Source organism: Ictalurus furcatus, chromosome 25 (genome assembly GCF_023375685.1).
Source record: "Ictalurus furcatus strain D&B chromosome 25, Billie_1.0, whole genome shotgun sequence".
Taxonomy (NCBI): Eukaryota; Metazoa; Chordata; class Actinopteri; order Siluriformes; family Ictaluridae; genus Ictalurus; species Ictalurus furcatus.
Genome location: NC_071279.1, coordinates 18,980,256 through 18,999,571, shown reverse-complemented (window position 1 = coordinate 18,999,571; position 19,316 = coordinate 18,980,256). Strand labels below are relative to the sequence as shown.

Sequence of the window (19,316 nt, the reverse complement as noted above, 5' to 3'; positions counted from 1 at the left end):
TCCTAGTCTCCCAGGAGTACTAAAAAAATTAAAATATCAATTGGAATATACTTCAAATATATTTTTCTCATATGACTCATAGGCATGCCAATAATTGTTGCACCTATATTTAACAAAGATATATATTTTTTTGATAAACCTGTGTTGTGTTTGCAATTGTTTGATATTCATGAGAGCAGAGTATTTTTGTGGATTTTTTAAACAAAAGATCAAAATGTTAAACAATAAAGACAATTTTTTCCACAGCCTTCTTTGCTCATATTTACAGAGGGTGCCAATATTAGTGGAGGGCGCTGTATGTAAACATTTCCAGTTACAAAAAAAACATCTTTCACAAGTCTAATTCCACTCTCAGTGATTTGTTACAGGGTTGGATCGATTTCATTCCTTGTTTCTTTGATATCCAATCCACCGTTTTTGCGGATATATCTTCCTCCTGTAAGGTTCGGCTGCTTTACAGAATGTATATATTAATATATTGTATGTATTTTGTGTGATGTTCCAGACTGCAGAGGAGATCGAGAAGTTAACTGTAGATGAAGATCTGAATGATATCGAGCGAGCGGTCTACCTCCTCAGGTAAATAAAACACCTTACCTTGTACATCACGATGACAGAATATAGGTTTAGTAACACTGGTTTTAGCTGCATCATGTCTCAGTTGTTATGTCTTTTATTTATTCAATCATAGCTATTAGACATGTCTCAATCTTGATTTTTTCCCCATATCCCTACTGCAGTACTTTAATGTAGTGAGTATCTCCATCTCTCTCTCTCTCTCTCTCTCTCTCTCTCTCTATATATATATATATAAATATTCATCCAAACCTCAACATCTCAAACACAAGTCCTATAAATAACGATAACTAATTAAAATCAGTCTTGTGAGTGGAAAATTCAGGAATAAAATACTTGCTAGCCTTAATATAAACACGCACAAACAAATGTAGATAGTAAAAAAAATTGTGCCTTACATAGAATAGTGGGAGGGGTGTACTGTACATGTTTTAAAAGAGTTAAGCAGGTCCACCGCTGCAAAAAAGTTTGAAAACCCTTGTCCTAGATGATACATACTGCTACGCAGTTTACCCTTTAAATACATTAAAATTAGTCCAAGAAAAATAAATAAAATATCAGAAAAGTAGATACTTTTATATGTACTATATATTATATTTAATTTAATGTTATTATTTTTAATCTTTATTTGTTTTTAAAAGTAAAGTATAAATGTCTGATATTATATAAAAATGACATTAAAATTGTGTATGGTTAAATTTTTTTAGGTAAGTTATTTGTTTCAGAATTTTACATTGTTTTATGGGGAAAAAAAAATCATTTTAATTTTAGTTTCATTTTCCAGCAGAAAATACCTAGCATATCATAAAATTTTCACTGCCGAAACAATAAAAATATAATAGAATTGATTGTGAAAGTAGTTAAATAGTTAGCATTATAGCATGTGAACCACTTCTCCAGCATGGATTGTATCGAGTCCAGCTGATGTCATCGCTCGTGTACCTGCCTCATGTATAATCCAGCTAGCGACCTCTCATTCGTGTCTTTAGGCGAGTTAACAATCTGCTCATCTCCGGATGATGACCGGACTTCTGAAAGCAAGCCTTCTTAATCCTCAGTGTTACTGACACTCAGACGCACAGGTACAACAACCATCCATCGCTATCTGATGGAGGATTTCGGTCGATTAAAGTTGGATGGCTGTGATCTGATTACCAGATTGGATTATACTTTTATCAGATATCCTTAAAACCCCCAGAGCATCAGGAACGTCTGGTTAAAAAGCTCTCAGATACCTCTAATACAATCACACACAGGATCGCTCATCAATTTTGCAAGAACAAAGGGCGTAATTAGCATTAACAAGTCTGAAACGCCATTCGATGACATCTTCAACGTTTTATTTTCCACAGCGGGTCTGAGCGGGAGTTATAACTTTTCGAGCTCCTTTGATTAAATGTTTGCATTTTTTTGGTAAACGATGGACAAAGGTTTCTGAACCTGTAGTGGCACTTTGTTAGCAAAACATTAGCAAAGTTATATACAGTGCTGCATGTTGTGTATCGTGAATATGTCTTTAAGTTAAGTACTGTGATGTCTTATGTTCTGGAAATATTCATTTTCAATGGCTTCAGTTATTTTGTAACTTCTGTGGTGAGTTAGTTAGTTAGTTAGCTAGTTAGTTAGCCAGTTAAGTTTCTAATGTAGCACAGAAGCATAAACAAAGATATGTTTGAACAAACAAAACTGATAGGGAACATAGAAAACCGACAGCAAACAAACGAACAATCTTAGTACTTTGTTGCAACACTGAGACGTCTATGGAAAGCAGTAATTATCTCTAATCCCTCCCTCCATAAATGTTCTCTGGGATTTGAGTCTTGGTCATGCAGGACCTTCTTGAGTTATTGTGGCTGTAAGTTTAGGATGGTTGTCTTGTCGAAACGTCCATCTTCTCCCCAGAGTCAGTTTACTAGCAGATAAGATTCGATTCATTGACGCTTCCTTCGATGACGTGTAATGCCTCAGTACTGTTTATAGAGAAGCAGCTCCCACCAGATCATGATGCTCCCACCACCGTGCTTCACTGCGTGTACGGTGCTGTTCTTGGGATTATACACACAGCCTTTATTTCTCCAAACAGAACCAGCTGAATTATTGCGAAAGAGTTTTTATTATTGTTTCTGACCAGAGGATATTTCTCCAAAAAGAGTTCTGATTCATCTAAATGTGGTGCAGGAACTGACATGATTGTGGTGCAGTCTGCTGCTTATTGTATATACTGTATACATATATATACTATTTAATTCTTTAACTGATTATACTGAGTGTTAAAGCCCAGCGTTCTATAATCAGTTTGTCAGACTTGCTGCTAGAAACAACACAGTGAGCTTATTCACTGCTGCCACAGTCTGAGCTCAGAATATATGTATATATGTGCCAGAAATCAACCAATGTCATCCTTTTTTGTTGGCAGATCTCCATGATTCTCTTTAAACTACAAAGCTATGTAGCGTTCCTTCCCTGTGCTAATTAAGTTCCAGAGTCGTTCCACACCTCGGCTCCCTCGGGCAGCAAACTAGTTCTCAGAACAGTTTAATTGCCCCTGCTGGCTGTCACGGCTGCTTAAAAGCAGGCTGCCAGCAGATCTGGGAGATGACAGATAGGAGAGAGAGATGTTTGTTAAGCCGTAGAGAGATGCACAGAGGATGCATATCTTTCCAATCCTGATTTCCTTAGACAGACTGGTGCATGTATGGATATCCAGTAGGCACTGATTCTACATCACGCTGTTACAGGAAAATAATCAACAGCAGGGTGGTGTGACGAAGCAGAGCTACTGTTTCCACCCTGAAGTTGATTATTTCCTATAACAGCAAAACGCCGCATTATTCCTCTTATACCACAGCAATTTGCCAACAATTACAACAATCCTTAAAGAACAATATGTCATCATTTTTCTTTATCCATTTATAGTTATGTTTATATGTTTATACGTACGTTTTAGCAGCGATACACAGCGGTTGAAGTTAATGAGGCCAAAGAAATTCAAATTCAGCTCGTCATGTTACCGAAAACTTGTCTGACCTGTAGATTTACAGCTTGTTGCAAAGCGCTGACACTGGAGACTCCTTCTGCAAATGTTAAATGCAGAAAAACCTCACCATATCAACGAGTATGCATGCTTTTTAGAGGAGCATCTGCCGTACATGTCCGTGTGAAGCGATCAGGTGTAGAACAAGCGCGTTAATATAAACCCGTGATGTAGAGCACGGTATACTGGTGTAGCTGGGCATGACCCTGTAATGCTCCCCTTACTCGTCAGACCTATCTACAAACGCGGGTGCTTGTCTTTTTACTTTCTGGCTCATTTGTAGGCAGAATAAAGTGCACGCTTTGAGAATGAGATAAGGTTACAGGACCCCCGATCACCCGGTGTTTATCTGACTAAGTTACCCCTTAGACAGCAGCTGCTCTGCTCTGCTCGGTCCGTACTGCCTCTGTTCACTAGTCCCGAAACAGAAAACGACAACCATCGTACTGAGAAGGTGCACACACCGTGACCACATGACCTTCTCGCTTTCTGACAGACCTGGCAGCAAGCACAGCACATTCTTAGTTATTAAATATCCTTCTGCCAACAAAGGGCACCGGAGGACACGCCGTGAGCGTAAAGGTAATGAATACCTCAGAGCGAAAGCGCAGTGAGGAAATGGAGGACGCAGGGTAGCTGGGACTCATCAACATCTTAAAATGACCTGAAAACCAAAAAGTTCCAAAAAGGACATGTGTTTGTTTGTTTGTTGTTTTTTTAAAAACATTTTTACAGTCTTTGCTTGGGAAACAAGCTCTCCGTGGTGCGCACGCATTTCTGATTCACTGTCTCTGCAACACACCTTTGTATCAGCGTGTATCACCTTTGTATCTTTGTATCCCGTTCCCTCTCCCAATCTTTACAATATATCTTACACTAGAAGTGGTTCTGTACATCATAAACACACACACACACACACACACACACACACACACACACACACACACACACACACACTGTGTGCACTTACACTTCAGTTCAGTAATTGGCCTCAAATCAAGATCTTTGCAGAATATTTGTAAACCAGCCCTAAAAAAGTCCTCACGCAGACTCGATTGTTTTCGCCACGGACTTGTTCCGAACCTATCCCTAATTATATCCCTCTGGCAAACCTGAGAGGAATTCTGAGGAGCTTAAAGACTAATGATCATTACAAACGGTGCAGACATACCGTACATTAATTTTATATTCAGATCTGTTGTTATCGATGCAGAGTGATACCTGGTGAACTCTGTGTTCACACGGTCGCTTGTGGGCGTGGCCTGCCCAGCACTTGTGAGAAATGGTTGTAGCGATCTACAGCTTCCAGAGTAAACCAGTTAAACACAAATTAAACCAGTGTGAAAACTGGATGTTTGATTTACGTTACACCAATGAGACCCCAACAATCTCTTCTACTTTCTTCCGGAGTTTTATTTTTCTTATTAATGTCTCGGTACACATTTAGCGAGAGGGATATGACCACACAAGATGAACCCATGGTTATAGGTTTTTCTTCCATGTTTGTGCGCCATACCGTACATGCACGTTGAATGTTGTTTCTGTGTTGTTGTCCCGTGTTGTGATCAGCTCTGGGCAGGACGTCCAGAGAGCCAGTGTGATTGTGAACCTGCCAAACCTGGTGCGTCAGAACCCAGCGGAGACCTTCAGAAGAGTGGTGCCAAAAGTCAGGGTAGGAGAAAATCCTGCTGTGTTTCATTCTTCTCAGCCCTGACAATCAGAACATGATCCACATGATCCATATGATATCACCCACAGCGTCTCCTAGCAATAAGCCAAGGCGACCAGACTAAACTTCACAGCCGGATCTTTTTCCTCTGCTCCCTCACAGGAAGTGCTGCACGTGGCCGGAGCGGATATGCAGCTCGCCGCAGCAGGCTCTTTCCTCACCGTTCTCCAGGATGACATCGTCCTCATCCAGACGCACACACACTCAATCCTGCAGATCGTCCTCCTCAACTTAGACCACCGGGACACAGGTCAGAGACAGCTGCACTAAAATAGGATTGGAAACTAAACGTGTAATTGTAGACCGTTCAGATAAATGATACATTTAATCCAATCTAATCCTAGGCTCATAGTAGCAAGTGACAAAGCATCAGGTGACCGTTCTACGTACGTGCGAAACACGGATACACAATTTCAAAACAGTCGGCTCGAACGACTCCTCTGACCAGTCCTGTGGTGTGTGCGGTTCACACTCTCAACTTTTGTTGTAGGTTAATTTAATGTCAGTTAAAATGCAAATATTTTCTTAACATTACTTAACAAGATGGCATTTTTTCTTTGTTTTCAAAAGAGCATCTGTTAAGGTGTAACGATTTCCCCATGGAGTCGGATGCAAACGTGGACAAACTTTTATTTTTTTAACTAAAACACAAAACGTAGATGAGTCAAGACAATCTTAACGGAGACACACTGTTCATTAAAACACAAAAACAATGTTGGGCAACAAAACAATGTAGGGGACTTAGGAGTCCTTCTGGGATTTTGTGATTTTGCAACACGACATCAAACAAACTCCACAGTATTCGGAGGCGCGTGCGATTTTTCAAAATTACTGCAGATAGAGATTCAAATATTGAATAGGGTTGCCCTCTGGCGGTTTGGAGGGGAACTGTGCATGGCAGGCGTACACTGTTTGAGATGATGCCAATAAGAATTTTACAGAGGACAGCTTTTTACAACGCAGGCTACACACGAAGGCTACTCCTGAAAAATGGGGCGGTTCCCACTTTGCTCGGACAATCCTGCGCTTCTGAATCAGAACCTGTGAGTTTTGTGTTGCGGCTCAGTTGTAGACCTCTGCTAACGTGCTAGCTAAAGTTTGCTAAGTTGCCTCAGTTTTTTAAGTGTTTGTTTGTATGTTGGTGGTCTGACACAGACGTTGATTGTAGCTGCTGTTGGGATTGTATCTTGAAACGGTTTATATCAATCAAATCACAAGAATCCCAGCTTTCCAAAGATGTATCACGAGTACCTACGTACACACAGTAGCTGTGTACAGCATAGTTTTGCAGTTAACAACGCATTGGAATTTACATCGTATCTGAAAGGTGAGAGAGTTACAATATAAAAACTTACCGCTGTGAAACGTTCTGCTCAAGCCGTGTTTGCAAACTTGCTTCCGCTTTTCTGAATCGGGCTCGAACTGTTGCTTAGGAGCTTAGAATCGCTTTAGAAGCTTTGGAGGCTGCAGCTAACGCTAAAGCGTACGCTAAAGCCAAGGGGCGTTACTTTTCCGACACACGCTTGAGCTTTGTGGCCAATCACAATGCAACGGGTCAGCTGGCCAATCAGAGCACTCTGGGCTTTTCGGAATTAGGGACTTTGGAGAAATCGGAGCGTTTCAGGCAGCCTGGGAATAGAGGAACTGCAATACTGTACAGTATGTGACAAATAATGTGTTTTTTGAACATTAAAGCATGTTAACCTATTCTATTACACCCAATAAACAACATCATTAACGTTTAAAAATCAGGATATGACCCCTTTAAGTTAAGGCAGACTTTAATGTAATAGCACAGGAGTTTTGCCTGAACTGGCATCCATTTAGAGGACATTTTGCTGTATTTATGCATTCAGATTAATTATGCCAAGTCATTCTGCATCACATTAAGACACCACCTGGATTTCATTTCCTTTCCCACCTTTTCTTTCACACGAGACGGCAAATCCTGTCCAAAGCCTGCTCTTTTCTCCGAGACTCAATTTATTTGTTTATTTATTTATTTATCTCCTTCCCACAGTGGTCAGCAACGCTTGGCTCGAGACGTTGTTATCAGCTATTGATGCTTTACCAAAAGAAACCATCAGACAGGAGGTAATGAGAACTTTCTTCGCACTTCTTTCCCACTGTTGCACGTTACCAATCTGCTGTTTAGCTGAATCTAGAAGACGGAAGTGAGCTGCTAAGACGTGACTGCTACTGTGGTGTGATCGTGTTTGCAGATCCTGAGCCCACTGGTATCGAAAGCTCAGCTCTCGCAGTCCGTACCGGCTCGTCTGGCCAGCTGTCGCATCCTGGGGAAGGTGGCTGCCAAATTTGAGTCATCAGTGTGAGTCTCCTGTTTGTGTGAAATCTGAAGGTTTGAGGAATGAAGCTTTACATTGATTTTTAAAAAAATACTTTTAGGAAGAATTATGAAAAAGCATTCTATCATGATTGTAATATTTTGTACGCAATTACCGACACATTTTTAATAATGTCCATATTTCAGTAACCTTATAATTCTGGGTGATATTTAAGATTTTTTTATGGACAGAAATTAACCAGGCACCAATAGTTTGTCTTCAGCAGTTGTTTTTCAGGATAATTGTTCATTTCTCAAGCTTTTTAAAACCCATAAACAAGGAATAAAATACTCGCGTGTCCTACCGTAGTGGGAAAATAATCAACGACGAGGTGGCGTGTTACTGTTTCCACCCCGAAGCGTTTTATTCCTCCAATACTACAACAACTTCACAACTTGTATTGACACATCATACTTTTTTTCTCCCATTTATAGTTATATTTAACGCTTCATTCCGTTTATGTGGTGCGTCCAAGACCTGTACGAGTCCCTGTGAACGGGCTGTTGCTATAGAAACGATAACACATTCGAACATGCGTGTTAATATAAGCCCGTACTACTGTTCGAACTGCTGTTATAGAAAATTAAGGAACGCCACCTCTTGACCAATCAGAATCCCTGATTCAGCAGCGTTGCGGTATAATCCTGAACAACACTGAGCTGTTGTATTGTTCTGCTGTCCTGTGCAGGGTGAAGAAGGACCTGCTGCCCCTGGTCAGGTCGCTGTGTCAGGACGTGGAGTACGAGGTGCGCTCCTGCATGTGTCGCCAGCTGGAGAACATCGCCAGGGGAATTGGGTAAAAAGATAAATACAAGCGAGGAAAGACAGAGAGACAGAGAGAGAGAGAGAGAGAGTAATATAAGAGTCAAATCTTTCTGAAAGTTGATTTGATAAACATGATGTGAATACAAGAGCTATTCAGATCTAAATGAGTGTTTCAGAGCTTTTTGTGCTTGTCCTTTTAATCTTTAATAATAATAATAATAATAATAATAATAATAATAAGATTTATAATAATAATAAGTCAATTCGGAGGGGGTGTGGCATACCTCAAACGCTACTGGCTGTTGTGTAAATCAATCAAGCTCTTCTGCACACCTTTGCTCTGACTTCCTGTTTCAAAAGGGAATGCATACGTATATGTAATCTAATCAAACCGTTTCACAGCGACTTGAACGACGGACATTTATACGACTATCTAACAATAAGCATGAGTACTTATGCTATACGTATGATGACTACTCCTCTTTAGACTACTCCTCTTATTCTTTAGAAATGAATAAGAAATAAGATGAGGAATAAAAACGAATCAACACTTCCTGACCAATCAGAATCCAGGATTCAGCAGCGTTGCGGTATACTCCTGAACAACACTGAGCTGTTGTATTGTTCTGTCCTGTGCAGGGTGAAGAAGGACCAGCTGCCTCGCTGCCTGTAGTTAATAAGCCTTGTTTATGAAACATGCTGAATTCAATAAAGTTAATAAAGTATGTATGTATGCTGATTTGATACAACAGCTAGATAGCTAATAGATGCGAGTCTAGGTGCTAGCCGAATCCAGACATGTTAGTACGCAGTCAGGAAGATGATAACAGTAAACTGCAGACTTACTCGCTGATACAGTGTCTGTTCTAACAATGATGTAATCCTTTGTCCAAAGTATCAAAAGCAAGCACAGAATTCTAGACTTTTCAGTATTCGCTTGTACCAACAATGCTTTTTTTTTTTTTTTGGTGCCATTTTGAGTACAGATGTGTGGTACATGTTCGTCTCAGGATGCGCACCAACTATGATATGAATGCATGCAGGATATGCACTGTGCAATTAAAAAAAATACAATAAATAAAAGTTCAATTGTAATGGTGTTTCTTTTTTTAAATGTGCGGTGTTTTGTTGTGCTTGTGGAACAGACCGGAACATACGAAGGCGGTGGTGTTGCCGGAGTTGGTTGAGCTGGCGCGTGATGAGGGCAGCACCGTGAGACTGGCAGCCTTCGACACCATCATCAACCTCCTGGAGATGTTCGACAGCGGTGAGCTACATTACTCATTTATTACCAGTCATTTATTCACTTCAGGTTTATTGTCCAGTCCGTACAGGATATTGTTCTGTGATTGCTGCTCGATTTTCCTGCTGCTTTCTTCAAAATTTGTGACCGTGCCTGTTGTTAAAAGTGCGATTCAGATAGAACTGTGTAAAGATACGGACGTAGCGCTGCGGTAAAGGTCTCCGTCTCCGTTGTGCCCTTTTCCACAGACGACAGGACACGTGTTATATTCCCGCTGGTGAAGACGTTCTGTGAGAAGTGCTTTAAAGCTGACGAGGCAGTGCTGGCATCGCTGTCCTTCCAGTACGGCAAACTGTGTCACGGCCTCTCAGGTGAGCGTCCCGACCGTAATCACACCTGCGCACCTCATACAGGCCGCTAACAGCAGGACTATAACATGTCTGTGTTGACATATCCAGAGCTGGGCTTAACCCTAGTAACCATAAAGTGTAATTTGGTAAGACTCGAACTTCTTTACAGCGCAACGTTTTCGTGATTTAACCACAGCGAAGCAGTAGTGCAGTGTATGCAAAAGTGTTGGCCCCCTTGGTCAAGGCGCGTTTTGGTTATTATGAGGTTAACACAGCAGTAAGGAGCCGTTTCTGCAAATGTTTGATGTGTGTTTCTGCAAATGTTTGATGCACCTGTAGTATTCATTTGCTGAATGTACGGTAACACACCGAAAAGTGAAAAACGGTAAATGTGGTTTGTAAAAACGTATGCGCACTTTCCTAGTTCATTTCCTAAGGTCTCAGGTGACGAAAGCGAGCTCCAGGGCATAAAACATTTTCTGACCCTTTAAATGTCTCAGGTTGTTGAACAAACAAATGAAAGGGAATCGACTTTGTGAAGCGGGGAAAGGCTAGGAAACGATATCTAAATGCTTCCGGTTTGTAATTTCCACTGTCTGAAATGTTATTAGGAATGAATGGAACGCATCATGATATGAAAGACTGAGAAGAATAAGAGAAGCATGTGATGATGATGATGATGATGATGATGATAGATCTTAAACATGCAGTGCATGCAAGTAATGTGACCTAAAAAAGTTGAGTGTTGGTGATATAAACACAGCAGCTGGCTATAAGAAATATCTTAGAGTGCTCTGATTTCTGCCTCTTGAGAAACCCCGTCTCAGACGCTTCTACTCCAGAAAAATCTGGCAACCTCAATGGTGTGACCCACATACAGGTGATTTTAATAATCTGAACGCTGCGGACAGAAAATGGACGTAAGTTAGCTGCGTAACCCGGCTCTGAATACGAGGAACGTTCCCCTTTTCTTAACGCTACATCCGAGCTCTGAATTACTCACAGTGGTAGCTCAGTGGTTAAAACGTCGGGCTGCTGATCAGAGTTCAAACCCCAGCACCGCCAATGCACCACTGTTGGGCTCTTGAGCAAGGCCCTTAAACCTCAACTGCTCAAAAGTATAAATAAAATAAAAACGTAACTCCCGAAGCCAGCCGTTGTGAGCTCAGATTCTGCTGGAGAACTTCTGATCTTTCATTAAATACCTCTGATTACACATGAGCTCTCTTATCCAGACGTCTCCAGATCTGTGCTGATCGCAACTCTGACTCTCCACACAGCGTCTTTCACAGACGAGCAGCACCTCTGGTTCCTGGAGTTCTATAAGAAGCTGTGTTGCCTTGGTCTGCAGCATGAGAACGGCCACTGCGAGAGCCAACCTTACCCTCTGGAACTGGAGAACAAGTACGCACTGGTGCGCCGCAACTGCGCCTACAATTTCCCAGTGAGTGACACAAAGCACTGACATCACACGCGTTTAGATGTTGTTGTTGTTTTTTTTTTTTTAAACCAAAAGCTCAGGAGCTCCGAAAAACAGATTCCGCTCCATACCCGCATGCACAAGTACAAAGCCCACAGCAGGACGCCATTAAACGGGCTGTTTCCGAAGCCGCTTCATATCCTGTCCCCTCTCGATCTGAGCCGAGCTCAAAAGCAACGTGATGTGCTTTGAAAGCATGCAGAAAGGAGCGCAGAGAGACCCGCTGTGACCGAGGACGCTTTGATCTGCGAGCTCGTCGGAGGAAATTAAACCTGGATCTGCACCATCTGCCTGTGCTGAAGTGCTCTTCTGATTTCTGCGCTGGTTATTAATAGACGCTCCGCATCCGTGCACTTCCTGGGAACACTTTTAAGTAGAAATGACCTCAGACTTAATGATCGCTTAATGATACTTAATGATCGCTGTAGTATTCATTTCGTTTGCCTTGGCTTCATAAACAGAGTGTGAGTACGGAACAAAGCATCACATAATTCCTAATCGATTAAAGGCTGACATACTTTTTATCCGTTTATAGTTACATTCTATGTTGTGATACATCCATGAAATAAAGCAGTCATTTCAGCAGTTATAAACTATATACACAGTAAGGCCAGAAGTTTGTGGACACCTGACCATCACGCCCCCTTTGTTTCTGACATACTGTTCCGGCCCCCAGGCTGGTGATCTGTCCACTCATGACCATAGTTTGAGCATACTGCGAATTCCTCGCTCTGTCCACAGGCCATGGTGTTATTTGCTGACCCAAACCACTTCCTGTCTGAGCTGTACCGGACCTTCTCAAGCCTCTGTCATGATCCTGAGATCTCAGTGCGGCGCACAGCTGCCGAGGGGTTCCATGAGGTAGGAACCGTACTGTACTTTCACATAAATACACAACCCAGTATCTCATAGCTGGTAACGATTTAGCATTATTTATAGCAGTGATTAGAAAAAAAAAAGTCATTGTATTACAGCAGCAAAGCAAAATGCAGTCGCATCAGTGGGGAAAAACAACAACGTGAAACGCACTGCACGCATGCATGGAGAAAACATTTCACACTGAAAAGCAAAACCTTCATCACTGTACGTTGTTCTTATTTTGCTTGAACTCACCGCTGAAAAACAATCAGCAGGGTGATCTGTTATAGAGTTCAAACACTGACTCCGTGCCAGAAGTGAAGGTAATTCCCTGTCGCACTGCATTGCACATACGGACCATGCCGAAATTAAATCACTGTAGTTAGCACGTTCGTCTCACACCTCCAGGGCCGGGGGTTCGATTCCCACCACTGCCCTGTGTGTGCAGAGTGTGCATGTTCTCTCCATTTTGCAGGGGTTTCCTCCCCCAGTCCAAACACATGCCTGGTAGGCTGATTGGCGTGTCCAAAGTGTCCGTAGTGTATGAGTGTGTGTGTGAATGTGTGTGTGAATGTGCCCTGCGATGGATTGGCACCCCGTCCTTGTTCTAGTCGTTGGTGTTCTCCTGGTTGAAGGTCCGAATCACCTGCAGGAATAAGCTCCTCCTCATGCCCTCCGTGTTGGCCTGCAGGGAATTGTTCCTAAAACATGTGACTAAAATACTTACAGCTCACAGCAGAACCGATCAAAGTACTCAGACTTAAATGTCTTCAACTCAGATCTTCACCATCCAGTCGTATTTGCAGTTATATACATGTTGATGTACCATACTGTATGATGCTGTGTGATGGTGTCACCATGGCAACAGTGAAATGCTGCATGACTGTTTACATTAAACGTGAAATGAGTCATGGACTGTCTCTTCTAAACACCGGCATGTAACCGCTGCGTACGACTGATTCTGTTCACGCACGCCCTTATTATAAGGGCCACACACACACACACACACACACACACACTGTCTAAGAGTTAAAGGTTATAACTGAACTCTACACTTTTCTTTCTCAGGTGGTTAAACTGCTGGGTCCAAATGTGCATTATGTACACAAAGAGCTGATCACCTTACTGCAGGATGACTCATTAGAGGTGGGACCTGTGTGTGTGTGTGCGTGTGTGTGCGGGTGTGTGCGTATGCGTGTGTGTGCGTGCGTGTGTGTGCGTGCGTGTGCGTGCGTGTGTATGCGTGTGTGCGTGCGTGCGTGTGCGTGCGTGTGTGTGTGTGTGTGAGTCCTGTAAAACACATGTTTCTGTTAACACTGTTCTAAGTGGGTGGATTGAAGCTGTGTGTGTGTGTGTGTGTGTGTGTGTGCGTGTATGATTCACTGCTGTCTAGCCTCTGTCTCATGGGGTTGTGTGACGTGTGGTGACACACTCAGTCCGGTCAGTCTGTGACAGTATAACTCTGCAGTCTAATTCACATTCCGCTACACTTCAGTCCTGCAGCTTTAGTGCATTGTGTTCTGTGGGGTTTAACATGTTAGGTTTAATATGTTAGTATTTTCTCCACTTCATCGACTCCCTACTTGTGGAAATATAGCAGCTTGATCCTGTCTTCCAGCTGTGTGTGCAGAGAACTGGCTGTCTGGTCCTCTGTCTGATCTTCTGTCTGAGAGACTGTCTGTGCCTCTGTCTGAGACACTGTCTGGGCCTCTGTCTGTGCCTCTGTCTGATCCTCTGTCTGAGCCTGTGTCTGAGACACTGTCTGTGCCTCTGTTTGTGCCTCTGTCTCTGCCTCTGTCTGATCCTCTGTCTGAGCCTCTGTCTGAGACACTGTCTGAACCTCCATCTGAGACACTGTCTGATCCTCTGTCTTAGCCTTTGTCTGATTGTCTGTCTTTACCTCTGTCTGATCCTCTGCCTGAGACACTGTCTAAGCTTCTGTCTGTGCCTCTGTCTGAGACACTGTCTGAACCTCTGTGTGAGTCAATGTCTGAGACGCTATCTGTATTTGTCTGAGTCTCTGTCTGAGACACTATCTGATCCTCTGTCTGGGCCTCTGTCTGTGCCTCTGTCTGATCCTTGTCTGAGACACTGTCTGTGCCTCTGTCTGAGACACTGTCTGGGCCTTTGTCTGATCCTCTGTCTGAGCCTCTGTCTGATACACTGTCTGGGCCTCTGTCTGAGACACAGTCTGTGCCTCTGTCTGGGCCTCTGTCTGTGCCTCTGTCTGATCCTTTGTCTGAGACACTGTCTGTGCCTCTGTCTGAGACACTGTCTGGGCCTCTGTCTGATCCTCTGTCTGAGACACTGTCTGGGCCTCTGTCTGAGCCTCTGTCTGAGCCTCTGTCTGAGACACTGTCTAAGCTTCTGTCTGTGCCTCTGTCTGTACCTCTGTCTGAGACACTGTCTGAACCTCTGTGTGAGTCAATGTCTGAGACGCTGTCTGTATTTGTCTGAGTCTCTGTCTGAGCCTCTGTCTGAGACACAGTCTGTGTGTCTGTCTGGGCCTCTGTGCCTCTGTCTGATCCTTTGTCTGAGACACTGTCTGTGCCTCTGTCTGAGCCGCTGTCTGAGACACTGTCTGGACCTCTGTCTGATCCTCTGTCTGAGCCTCTGTCTGAGACACTGTCTGGGCCTCTGTCTGAGCCTCTGTCTGTGCCTCTGTCTGAGACACAGTCTGTGCCTCTGTCTGGGCCTCTGTCTGTGCCTCTGTCTGATCCTTTGTCTGAGACACTGTCTGTGCCTCTGTCTGAGCCTCTGTCTGAGACACTGTCTGGGCCTCTGTCTGATCCTCTGTCTGAGACACTGTCTGGGCCTCTGTCTGTGCCTCTGTCTGAGCCTCTGTCTGAGACACTGTCTGGGTCTCCGTCTGAACCTCGGTCTGAAAAACTGTCTGATCCTCTGTCTGAACCTTTGTCTGAACCTCTGTCTGAGACACTGTCTGATCCTCTGCCTGAGACACTGTCTAAGCTTCTGTCTGTGCCTCTGTCTGTACCTCTGTCTGAACCTCTGTGTGAGTCAATGTCTGAGACGCTGTCTGTATTTGTCTGAGTCTCTGTCTGAGCCTCTGTCTGAGACACAGTCTGTGTGTCTGTCTGGGCCTCTGTCTGTGCCTCTGTCTGATCCTTTGTCTGAGACACTGTCTGTGCCTCTGTCTGAGCCGCTGTCTGAGACACTGTCTGGGCCTCTGTCTGATCCTCTGTCTGATCCTCTGTCTGAGCCTCTGTCTGAGACACTGTCTGGGCCTCTGTCTGATCCTCTGTCTGATCCTCTGTCTGTGCGTCTGTCTGAGACACAGTCTGTGCCTCTGTCTGGGCCTCTGTCTGTGCCTCTGTCTGATCCTTTGTCTGAGACACTGTCTGTGCCTCTGTCTGAGACACTGTCTGGGCCTCTGTCTGATCCTCTGTCTGAGACATTGTCTGGGCCTCTGTCTGTGCCTCTGTCTGAGCCTCTGTCTGAGACACTGTCTGGGCCTCTGTCTAGGATTCTGTCTAAGATTCTGTCTGAGCTTGGGTCTATGGTTTTTGCAGGTACTGGATGCCCTACTCAATCATCTCCAGGAGACATTGGAACTGGCAACATCCAGGGGAGAGGGATCAGGACCTGAGAGCAAGGTACCTTTTTTGGCCACTCGAACCGTCCTCTTCACAGTGTGTTGAGACGATACAGACACACGTCCAATTCCAGGTCGAGTCATAACATTTCCAGTTCTTAATTATTGCCCTGATGGTGGAAATGGGCATTTCAATGCTTGTGCTATTTTCTTATAGACACTTCCCATTGTGTGAAGCTCAACAACCTTTTGCCGCACATCACAGCTCTATTCCTTGGTCCTTACCCATTGTTATGAGTGACTAAGGGAATTTGGCCTATGTGTTACCTCATATTGAGCAATTTTCTGTTCCTAGTCACCTATATCAATGGGAATATACTTCAAATATTTTTTTCTCATATGAATTCACAGGGGTGCCAATAATTCTTGCACACCTATATTTAACAAAGATATATATTTTTTGATAAACCTGTGTTTTCTTTGCAATTGTTTGATATCCATTAGAGCAGAGTATTTTGTGATTTTTTTTAACAAAAGATCAAAAGGTTAAAGAATAAAGACAATTTTTCACAGAATTCTTTGCTCATATTTACAGAGGGTGCCAATATTAGTGGACAGTGCTGTATATATAACAACTCTTCCTCCTCCTCCTCCTACTACTAGTAGCACTATTACTACTACTACTGCTACTATTTCTCCTCCTCCTCCTCCTCCTCCTCCTCCTACTACTACTAATATGTGTATTTTGTCCTCCTGATGTATATAATAATTTTGTATCTCATCGTATCTCTGTGGTACTGTACTCGAATGGCTCCCCTCAGCAGGTGAATGTTCCTGACCTGGTTCCTGCACTGGTGGGTGCTGAGCAGAAGGTGGCGTCCTCACTGCGCTGGCGTGTCCATGAGAAGCTGCTGCAGCGTTACTCCTGTTTGCCCCGCGTCATCTCCGGAGACCACATCTACTTCCGCTTCCTGCAGAGGATGTTCAGCATAATCACCACCAATGTGAGACACACACACACACACACACACACACACATACGGTGAACCCGACACACACTGACATTTGATATAACCCATTTTTCCCTCCTGTGTGTGTGTGTAGAATGTTTTACCGGTGCAGCGGGAAGCCGCCCGGACGCTGTGTGTGTTTCTGCGCTACAACCGCAAGCAGGAGCAGAGACAGGAGATCATCAGCAAAATAGTGCAGGGTGAGTGAACTTTACATTTACATGATCATTAATATACATAAGAAGGTGTAAAGTTTAATCTTAATTTCGTTTTATACTTTTAACATATTGGTGTAAAAATTTTCATATATATATATATATGTATATATACAGTATCTCACAAAAATGAGTACACCCCTCACAGTTTTGTAAATATTTGATTATATCTTTTCATGTGACATTTTATTTTAAATAACTTTTTTAAATAAATATAACAATGTTTTTTTTTTTTTTTTTACCTCATTTAAGAGCTTGCTCAAGGGCGGAGTTACTGGAACCGGTTACGGTTTCTGGACCTGTGTGACATCGCTATAGATCTCTTCTCTAAATCCTACTTCTGTAAGCACTTCCTCCTGCAGGCGCTGGAGCTCATCACGGACCCCGTGGCTAACGTCAGGTGACCTCTACAGCTACACCCCGATTACATGTCTACAGATCTCTATCCGCAGTGCATCATGTTCATTATTCCTGTAGCCGAGGGTTAAAGTGTCTGTGTGTGATCGACCGTGTGCAGGTATAAACTGTGCTACATGCTGCCCAGGCTCAGGTCCACCATCCGGCTACCTGCCGATAAACATCTGCTTCAGCAGCTGGAGTTCTGTGTGAGAAAACTGCTCTGTCGCGAGAAGGACAAAGACGTCGTAGCTACTGTACGCAAGGTGAGATACATTCTCACTTTATGTTCCCTTAAAAAGCAAGAATTTAAAAAATAAACACGTTCCAAATCATTTTTTTTTTTCTCAGACAGTCCTGGAGCTGGACAAAATGGACATCTCAGAACCGGTATTTATTTATTTATTTCTCTCTAACCTGTTCATGCTTTTATCAGATAGTATTTTAGTGTTGTGAGATCTTAGATGATTTTTCACTCTGGCAGTATCATAAAAGGCATGAAAGAGACCTGCTGGACCAAAAGAAGGAGAAGGAGGAAACTTTACTGTTGGAAATGGTGAGAGATTAATCATGTAAAGGTATAAAAGCTAGGGACTGAAGTGGACTTAATTGGGATTATGTGTCTTGACTCTAGTCAAAATAACACATAGTATTGAAGTAGGGGGGTTTGCAAAATGATCATTTTTTGTAAAGAGGCTCACAGGTTAGCGCATCAAATATGTAGCGTGCTAATGAACAATTCCATTATTAGCACATTTTGTCAGTTTATGGCCCTGAGTTTACTGCGCTATTTTTGCCCCCTAGTGGAATAACAGAGACTATCTTTTCTCTAATCTTTCAATTCAATTAAAAGACCATTTTTATTTAGAACAGAGATTATTAAATTCATTTCATGGGCCAGATTAGAACCTTATCAGATCTCTCCTGACCCTAGGCTGTGTGTTTCACACCCCTGGTATAGAGGACTTTTTGATTTGTTTCATTCCATCTCAAGTGGTCCAATAATTGCAGAGTTGCTTGCTTGACTGCTTTTAATTTTTCTAATTTATTTTTTGAGTGATTACCTCTATGTACTGGCATTACAAAACCACCATTTAAAAGAAATTATTTTTTAAATTAGTTTAACTACAACAGCCATCTTTGTGTCATGGTACACAAGAAGTTTTGGTTATACAGCTGTTTATGGAACCCTCGATATCTTGGCTCAGGATGGTCCTAGCTCCTTGGAACTAAAACCGATTTCTAGAACCACATTACAACGTAAATGTACATTTTACACGTTTGTGTTCCTTAGACTGTGTGACTACAGCTGAGAAGTCACTTACTGCTTTTATCACAGGAGAATCACCACCACAGCTCTGTTTATGACCCTGTTCATTTGTAAAGCACCCAGCTGAACACTGCAATTCCATATTTGGATAAAATTTATACACGCATACCAACTGTACACCTGTATCAACATGATAGATCAGGCTGGTTCTTCAAATCTGGTCCTCCGAGGTCAACTGTCCTGCAGAGTTTACCTCCAATCTCAAACTCACAATTTTTTACAACAGAATGCTACTATAGAGGACTTGTTTCTGCGAAAATTTCAGGCTTGTATCTGGTCCCCTTCCAGAGATATTCAACCCAAAAGCGAGGGAAATTAAAAAAAAAAAAATGCACTTTCTCGCCCCCATAAAAAAAGTCTCAAACCTGAAATGTTCTGCATGCACACTATACTTACCTAGGTACCCCCTAAAAAAATTCAGACTGAGACTCA

General features: G+C 42.8%; 1 protein-coding gene across 11 annotated transcripts in view; it reads left to right on the top strand.

Moving 5' to 3' along the window:
* The window catches only part of ppp4r4 (protein phosphatase 4, regulatory subunit 4), a 28,575-nt gene that overhangs the window by 4,077 nt on the left and 5,182 nt on the right, over window positions 1–19,316 (top strand). For 6 of the 11 annotated variants that reach the window (XR_008384643.1, XM_053613884.1, XM_053613878.1 and 3 more), the window contains 18 exons: window positions 506–579; window positions 5,180–5,282; window positions 5,442–5,589; window positions 7,360–7,433; window positions 7,562–7,668; window positions 8,373–8,480; window positions 9,595–9,716; window positions 9,941–10,063; window positions 11,323–11,486; window positions 12,264–12,383; window positions 13,449–13,526; window positions 15,911–15,994; window positions 16,755–16,937; window positions 17,038–17,143; window positions 17,411–17,558; window positions 17,676–17,820; window positions 17,906–17,944; window positions 18,039–18,110. Coding sequence is in view for 10 of the 11 variants with exons in the window: in XM_053613878.1 (XP_053469853.1) it covers window positions 506–579; window positions 5,180–5,282; window positions 5,442–5,589; window positions 7,360–7,433; window positions 7,562–7,668; window positions 8,373–8,480; window positions 9,595–9,716; window positions 9,941–10,063; window positions 11,323–11,486; window positions 12,264–12,383; window positions 13,449–13,526; window positions 15,911–15,994; window positions 16,755–16,937; window positions 17,038–17,143; window positions 17,411–17,558; window positions 17,676–17,820; window positions 17,906–17,944; window positions 18,039–18,110 (1,998 nt within the window). In the remaining variant the exon portion in view is untranslated. Of the gene's footprint in view, window positions 1–505; window positions 580–5,179; window positions 5,283–5,441; window positions 5,590–5,843; window positions 6,999–7,359; window positions 7,434–7,561; window positions 7,669–8,372; window positions 8,481–9,594; window positions 9,717–9,940; window positions 10,064–11,322; window positions 11,487–12,263; window positions 12,384–13,448; window positions 13,527–15,910; window positions 15,995–16,754; window positions 16,938–17,037; window positions 17,144–17,410; window positions 17,559–17,675; window positions 17,821–17,905; window positions 17,945–18,038; window positions 18,111–19,316 lie in introns of those variants that run through there. The other 5 variants (XM_053613880.1, XM_053613881.1, XM_053613888.1 and 2 more) reach the window with 5 other exon arrangements.